At 39.1% G+C, this 8287-nt stretch overlaps 2 protein-coding genes across 3 annotated transcripts in view; both read right to left on the reverse strand.

The window, feature by feature from the left end:
* Nucleotides 1-379: 379 nt before the first annotated feature.
* Nucleotides 380-3998, reverse strand: cav4b (caveolin 4b). Its single transcript, XM_032519806.1, has 4 exons — nt 3343-3998; nt 2490-2719; nt 1954-2141; nt 380-837 (listed from the first exon to the last, which is right to left on the reverse strand). Exons 2-4 carry the CDS (start codon nt 2712-2714, stop codon nt 654-656), a joined length of 597 nt encoding a protein of 198 aa, XP_032375697.1. The 5' UTR covers nt 2715-2719; nt 3343-3998; the 3' UTR covers nt 380-653.
* Nucleotides 3999-7620: 3622 nt separating this feature from the next.
* arhgap4b (Rho GTPase activating protein 4b) overlaps nt 7621-8287 on the reverse strand; it is a 30883-nt gene continuing 30216 nt past the window's right edge. For both annotated transcript variants that reach the window (XM_032519779.1, XM_032519780.1), the window contains one exon: nt 7621-8258. In XM_032519779.1, the coding sequence (XP_032375670.1) occupies nt 8070-8258 (189 nt within the window). In that variant the 3' untranslated portion in view covers nt 7621-8069. The remainder of the gene's footprint in view (nt 8259-8287) is intronic.

Consider the following 8287-nt stretch of genomic DNA (forward strand, 5'->3'; position numbering starts at 1 on the left):
TAAAAGATTTATGGTGGTCTATACAACGTTGGGAAATTATGAAAAACAGCTTTCTCAGATATCATTTTTTAAAGACATGTAGCAAACCCTCAAACTGAGAAGTTGGAAACTGCAGAAATATTAAATGTTTTGCTTGATCAATGAATAAATCAGTAAATATTAACCAGAATTGTACATAATTGATTGATTTGCTACTGATTAAGTAAAAAATATATCATTCTCAGTATTGATTGATTGATTAGGTCTTTACTTCTGACTGATCTGTTTGTGCGAATAACTTTGAAGTCCATTGACTTTGTCTATTTGTAACACAAAACAAATGAGCTCAAGGGTTTTTTGACATCTTTTTATTGATAGCTTGATACAATTGTATCAGATTTCTTTTAATAAGCATAATAATAATATGTTGTATATGAATTGGCTTTATGTGTAGAAAACATGTCAAATAGCATTAACATACAATCTTGCAGAACCATGCCATTTAAAACAAAAACAAAAAAGACATCAAATTTATTAAAATGAAGTTATCTAACTCCCTCCTTCCCTCTCTCCCTCTCTCCTTATCTCCCTCCCTCTCTCCCTCTCTCCCTCACTCACTCACTCACTCACTCACTCACTCACTCACTCACTCACTCACTTGTTATGTCTCAAGTTCATACAGTCTCTTTGTCTTTCATTTGGTGCCAGTCCTTGTTTGACAGTGAAATGGCGATTTGACTGCAGCAGAGAGCAAGAGACGTACAGAAGGGAGAGATAAAAGCATTCACAGTACACATACACAAGGAGCGCAGGCATGGAAGGAAGGTGTTGCTCAGCTGTATGCAAGGCACCACAAACCTGTAGGAAGGGGGGGGGGAAATAATTTCAATGATTGTGTACAAAAACTCTCTCTCTGACAGAATGAACGAGGAGAAAAGATTAATTACATGAGTGAAATATGTGATTTCAGGAGTGTAAATCATAGTAAGCCCTTGTCGCCCTAGGTTAGGTAGGGTGTAGAGAACTTGTGTAGAATGCTGTTTTTGAAGTTTCAGTTGAGTGTGAGTGAGCACTAATATAGCGGGTTGATACCTTTTCTGAGATACTTTTGGCTGGTTGGAACAGGCTGATTGCTTGGCCTCCAGTATTGCAGTTTTTTTTTTTTCCAGAACCATTGTACCCAAAAATTACTTCCAGAAGGCCTCTAAATCACTTAATTTGCAACCCAGCTGTGTACCACTGACATAATGTGTACTTCTACTTAAGAGAAAAAAATTGTACTACTGCATTTACCTGACAGCAAAATGGTACTGGTTATTTGCAGATTCAAATTTTACTCCCAATTAAAATGTGATTCATTACTGATAATCATTCATTCAATTATCCAGCGTTATATTAAAGTTATTATTTTCACACTAAAAAACATAAGTACATTGTGCTGATAATGTACAGTATGAGTGGTGGAAGTAACACAAATTACTTGATAAAAATGGAGGTGATGAAATGTATTTGAATTAAAAAATAGAGTGGAAAATTATCGAGTGATATGATTCATTTAAAGCAGATTTTATTTATAGGAGAGTGTGGTTATTTTAAGTCAACATTCAGTACATTGGGCTGAATGATATAATAAAAGAAATTGAAAAATAGAGTGATACATACCATCATGTCATTGTAATTGGAATAGCTTTGGGTTTAAAAATGTTGGATTACAAAGATGTCACATTGTATTGTCTAAACATTAACAAAGTTTGGGACATTTTAATTGATAATGAAGCATTAATTGACTGCAGCCCTTCTCACAACCTGTTACTGTAAAATTAGAATTCACAAGCCAAAAAACACCGGGAACAACTTGTTTGGAGCAAATGTGCTATTATAGTTAATCTTCTGCATTTACTGTGCTTGATGAATGAGTGAACAAGTGACTGTCTCAGACCCAAATATGCATTTTTGTTGTACCCGCATACATACCAGACATGTAGACAGGCTAGAATGGCCAGGGAAATACCACACAGAAGAGCAAAGGGCACAGCAAGCAGAAAGGAGAGGCAGCGGTACGTCCAGATTCGTGCCCACTCGAAACCAACAACACTGTAAAGCCACACTTGGTCTGTGCTACGAGGCGTGGCGGGCTCTGCCAGAACATCACTAACCTCCACCTACAGATACGGAACAAGAGAGAGGGTGGTAGAAGTCAAATCAGTTTATTCATAAAGCAAATTGTCCTCTCCCAGAGAAAATGAGTCCATTGTTTGCATAAGTAAATCATTTGCTGGATTTTAAGGGGAAACATAGCAATGATAAGAAATGTTATATTTTCTAAAGTTACTCAAGTGGAAGGATAGATAATCAAAATAAATTAGGGCCTAAAATGGAACCTTGGGGTACTCCACATGAGACAGCAGCAGAAGAGGATGACTAATTATTGTATTATACATTTAACCACCTGCCAACACTGCATTGGCAGACAATGTAAAATAATATAGAGGGGAAACGGGAACGTGAACCTTGAGGTGCTGGTTGATGCCATGAGGGTCCCTGTTGACAGGACAGGTGGGCATAGGCGTAGCAGGGGCTGTGGGAGGGGTTGAAGATTCAGGCACTGGAGTCGCGGCTTTGGATGCAAACTCTGGAGGAGGAGGAGGCGTGTTTATTTGTTCTTCTCCATTGTCCACATCACTGTCATCATCAATCTTACACTCCACCAAACAGTCGTCGCTGACCATCATCATCCTCACTGAAGAAAGAGGCACATGCTTATTTTCACATGCATGAAGGAAGATGGCCGCAGAGAAAGTTTAACACGTGGATACCTGGAGTAGCCTTTTTCTGATCTTGTCTAACATTAACATACACACATTTATACTGTGAACCATTGTGGCCACAAACACACACACACACACACACACACACACACACACACACACACACACACATGCACACACAAATACACTCCTGCAGCAAATGGCAGGCATGTAGTGTGTAACAGCGAGCTGATCACTGGCACTACCACCTGTTCTTTAGCCCTCAAAAAAGAAGCCACACCAAAATCTGTAAATAGCAGCTGGTAATTATAAAATGACATTTTTTTTAAATAAATCATGCAGTAAAGCTAAATTGTCAATGTAATCTTCAGATTTGATTGAAACTACAAACAGTTCAGTAAAAGACTTATAATCTTTGAGACTTTAAAGACTTTTAATCAACTCGCAGGAATCCTAAATGATACGCAATATACATGAAACAGGTGCTTTGAGGTGAAGAGCTGTAGTTGTAACTCATATACTTGTTGAGAAATCATTGCAGCACATCCACAACAGGGACAGCTACAGAAGAAACGATGAATCGTGTCTGACTTACCTTAAAGTGCTATCTTAATCCTATATTAGTGATAGAGACCCTCGCAGGGAGACAAGGCAGGGGAGCCCTGCAGAGAGTGCTAATCTGAAATGTCAATGAGATCACTTCAACCGTTAATCACAATGTCCTCAGAGCTGGGTTGGCTTATGAGAACTCATAGGGAGACACACCACACACACACACACACACACACACACACACACACACACACACACACACAGAGCCAGTATTTGACACTGACTTAGAGCAGCATGAGTGCTAAAGTGGTACAGTGCCTTTTATTCCTTGTGTTAAATGTGGCTGTGGGAAGGAGTTATTTTAGGAGTGGGAGCGGATGGGTCTAAAGATCGCGTTACAGCACGTGGGTGCCGTTGTAACAAGTAATTAAAACAATCAAAGACACACCGACAATACAGCCAACCATTGTTAATTCAGAGTCCGAAGGGATACATTTTACAAAGTGGTGAATCAGAATACAGAAGTGGCAGATCTAGAAATGTTTATATTGGGTGGCAGAAGGTTTTGGCAGGGTGGCATGGGAACGTGGTGGGTGGGGATCCCCGAATGAAAATACATACTGCAGCTAAATGACAACAGAAAATAACCCATAAGTAAAAACATGTTTGTTTTTTTACTGAGAGATATGTGATAAGTCTCTGTACTGGATTGTATATGAACAGAGAGATATACTTACACTGACCTCCTTTTGGATTTGTGGCAGTCTGTGTCTCTCCATAGTTTCTCTCCCTCTCTGATTCCGTCTCATCTTTCTCACTCAGCTCTTCTTCTTCATAATTTCTTCATCCTGCATGTCTTCAACATTTGAAGCTTGAAACATCTGCACAGTTTCCCTTCATTTTCATTTTCTGTCAGAAGGCCAATCTAGCTACTTCTTTTGTGTGTGTGTACTAATGCTGAATGCCAACTCACGACACAACAGTCTGTAGGTGTGAAATAATCTATTGGTTGAAACTTGTGTTTTACATTGATTGTTGTTAATGAGCTAAAGTCAAAACAACAAATCAGTACTGTGGGTAATATTTAAATCATGGCAAGATATTCCCAGTCAGAAGATGAAGGCTGTTTGCCCGTTTGAGTGACCGTATGTTAAGATTAAGCAGGTGGATGTTGGAAGAAGGCCACTTCTAAATTAGTTTATTTTCTAATCATTTCTTATTGCAAACCTGCATAATTGTTCTTCCGGCAAGTGCAGTTTAAGTACCAGAAGATCATTTATGTTTTGTGGCGAATAAACCGTTGAGCTAACATTCCCCGAACCAGAGATTCCCAACCTTTTTTGCTTATGACCCGTAAAAACAAATGCCTACTCGTGACTGTTTGGCCTTGACACAGGTTGCATTGCATGTCTCCGAGCTGTGAGCAGTTAGGGTTTGCCAAACCAAAAGATGATGAAGTTCCCTTTTTAGATTATTTCATTTAGAGAGTTTTAGAAATAGAGAAGTTGGGAAAAAAAGAAATGTGAGCTAGGTTGCTTGACTCTGATTGGCTAACAACTAGCCAATGAGGGCCTGGGTATCAGTATCCTTAACCAGCGCAACTGGGTGAGCTCATGAATAGTAATAGTGATGAACTCAAGCAACATGACGTCAGACTGACCAGCTTTTGTAATTAGTCTGATTTCTCCGCTTATTTCCTTTCAGTGGCTAGAGCTGACAGAGGTAGTAGCAGTTCATGTTCACATTCATAACATAACACAAACACACATGGACCTAACATATTCCAAAAAATGCAAGTAAAAACGGTTTTTGTGTGGCAGGGCACCTTTAAGTTTTTTGTAATAAAAGAAGCAAAGATTAGAGAAGAGAAAAGTTAGAAAAAAAGTATTTATTTTCAAATGTGTTAATCATCTTAAGACCCGTCAGATTTACCCTCAGAGGGCCTAAACATCACCAGTTCAAACATGATGATGCAACAACTTTGGTTTACTGCGCACCTGCATATTGTTGCTATTAATTAAGAAGAAGTTCTCATAAGTTCTCGTAATCAGAAGTTACACAAAGAGCTGAAGAATCCACCTTCTCTGTCGTATGCAGGCAACTGAACTTGATTATTATTCTGCGTTTCAGGTAACCTGTAACTTGTGTATTCACAACCTTCTACCCGTGAAAGTGCCCTGGAACGGAAGTCAGAACTGTAACTTACTACCCCTGAAGTCGAACCAGATTATTGTACTTCCAGTCAGTTTTTGACGTCACACACACATGACAACAATGGCGTTGTTGCTGTACAGACGCCGGAGAAATAGACATAAATAGGCTACGTAAAGTAATTCTGCACATTGTAATCAAAACAACACACATATGATTGTGTACTACTACAGGTTTTGTTTATTAAATAAAGTCCCAAATGTGTAACCGACTAGAAATTGCTAGTATCAGCTAGCGCTAGCTAACATCATCGTTAGATAGCTGTTAGCTAACGCTAGCTAGCGCTACCTAGAAGGGTTTGTCGTGACTTTAACTGGAACCAAGTTGTGAGTCGTGAATTAATATTGTGTCTGGGACGCAGCATCATAATGACCATGCTCTAATTATTGAGTCCAGTTTATCATAAAACACTTTTCTTCTTCAGTCCCCATACACGTTGTAAGCGTAATTGTCCATTACCGCTGTCTCTGAATACAGAAGTGCCGTACATTTTGGAAACATTATTTTAAGTTACAAAAGAACTTTTGGTGTTGCTTTAATACCATAGACTGTGTAGCTTTTAACAATCATTACGGACTTGGTTTTAGTTTCACGCATACTGTTTCACTTCACTGAGCGAAGTAGTGCTGGGCCTACTATTTTTGATGTTTCGGGGCTCTGGACATCTTAGGGACACAGTGATGACTGAATATTGCAATATGTTACAATTAGGGTAGGGTTGGGTGGGAGCCCCTAGGTAGGTGTAGCAGCTACCCCCACACGGCCCCCTGTAGATCTTCCCCTAGAATACAGTCGTTTATGTGCAGTTTAAGTACACTGACAACAACCCCTTTATCATTCATCACTTTATCAACTTTATTGAATTCTCTTTTTTTTACCACACATACAATTGGACACAGTAACTTTAGTGACATCATCAAACAGTGATCCAGAACAACAGGGTGTTTTAACCATAGAGGCAGAATCAATTAAAAAAGGATTCTACTTATATGTTAATAATACTGAAACACGACAGAGGGGAGCCACTATGTAAAAACATTTCAAATGCTTGTTGAGTCAAAGTAATTGTACACCTCACTGCAATAATCCTCAAAACAATGGGACCTGTGGATGGTGCTAGATAAAGTCAGAGGGGGGGGTTGAATGAGACAAGAGTTTTTGATCTTGGCTCCAAAATGCCGCTGTTGAATTCACAGTTTAAACCAAAGGAAGTCACTGAATCCTCTTTAATATGGGGGCTGTTTTTGGCTTTTGTGGCCAGGGCACAGTTTCCAGTTGAAGTATGAGTCAACCAAAGCCCTGAGTAAGAAACTCTTACTTATTCCTTTGAAGCCAAACCTGAGTTAGCCCGGCTCTAACTCTGCGAAAGCCCTGAGTTTTGGCCTGCGTATCAGACCATATATCACATATGAAGGGGAATGTTTTTTCTGTCTTTGTGTGTGTGTGTGTGTTATGTGTGTGCGCGCGTGTGCGTGCTAATGCTGCATGCTGCTATAGAGTACTGACCCCACTGCTTGGTTTTCCCAGCTAACATCTATGGGGCCCCACAATGTTCAATATTAAATAGTTAAATAAATAAATAATTATAAAATAAATATTCACATGAATGAATTGCGTAACATACAGTTTACAAATAACACAATCATTTGTGAAATAAAGATTAAAAATTATTAAAGCTCCATTTATTATTATAAAATGTTATTTCATCATAAGTAGGCTAATGAAATAACATCAGAGTAGAGCTTTTTAGGACTATTTATTTATATGAATATTTCAAAAGGCCCTTTTATTTCCTAATGGCAGCCTTCCCAATAACACTCTTATGTCATGTGTCTTAATGCCACTTTTCATGACAGTGAGTTAAATATGTAAATTGAATTGTAAATGTTATTATACTAATACAATATTGAAAAAACATTTCAAAATAATGTGTTAAGAATTGCCTAGTTTTCACAAAAGGTTTGTTCTTTTATTTATTTTACACAGTTTATTCACAAGCTTATTTATTTCATAATGTCTTATTAAACATTGAACACTTTGGGGTTCCATAAACACTTTCCTAGAGTTTTTAAATATAATATGCAGAGTTTAAACCTATCAAATATGTTTAAGTGAAATACTTGTGAAGAGCAAATGTTGTGAAGGCACTCAGGCCGCGGATCAGTTTTTGTTCATTTGAAATGAAGCAAACACTAAAAGATCTTAGACCTGCCACTGGGGGGCAGCTTAAGTATGTTGTTGTTTTAAGTATCATGGCAACCACTTTAACAAGTCCGTCTGGTGATGTCACATCCCTGATTCCCCAGAAAATTACAAAAGCCTGGAGAACAAAAACCGACCAGAACATAAAAAAGACCAAAAACCAGCTGGAAAACAGACACACTGGACGTACAGTAACACGGCACTGAGACTAGTGGCACTATGAGATGGCAGAGACGCAAATATTATACATGTGTCAAACAAATAAATCAAGATCTTCACCAAATGCATCATGGGCATCAGCATTATCTTCATCGTTAAACAATGAATCAATGATCCCCACGCGTCCTCTTCTCCCACTCAGTCCACCGGTCTGAAAAGGGCCCGTCCTCTGAGGCTGAATCCTACTTTTTTGGCAGTGGGGGCAGCTTGAGGAAGAGAGGAAGAGGAGGAAGAGGGAGCAGGGGCGGCGAGGGTGGACGGCGGCACGGCCGGCTGGCGAGACAGGAGCTCCTTGAACACCGAGTTCATCTGACGGCTGATCATGTCCTGAGAGAGGAGGAGGAGGAAGAGGAGGA

The sequence above is a fragment of the Etheostoma spectabile genome, chromosome 7 (genome assembly GCF_008692095.1).
Source record: "Etheostoma spectabile isolate EspeVRDwgs_2016 chromosome 7, UIUC_Espe_1.0, whole genome shotgun sequence".
Taxonomy (NCBI): Eukaryota; Metazoa; Chordata; class Actinopteri; order Perciformes; family Percidae; genus Etheostoma; species Etheostoma spectabile.

Excerpts from the sequence above, each read along its gene's own strand:
- cav4b (XM_032519806.1), bottom strand. The coding sequence starts at position 2,714 with ATGATGATGGTCAGCGACGACTGTTTGGTGGAGTGTAAGATTGATGAT. Across the intron at positions 2,142-2,489 it reads GCATCAACCAGCACCTCAAG|GTGGAGGTTAGTGATGTTCT; the intron begins GTTCACGTTCCC and ends CCGTATCTGTAG. Across the intron at positions 838-1,953 it reads CTAGCCTGTCTACATGTCTG|GTTTGTGGTGCCTTGCATAC; the intron begins GTATGTATGCGG and ends CCCTTCCTACAG.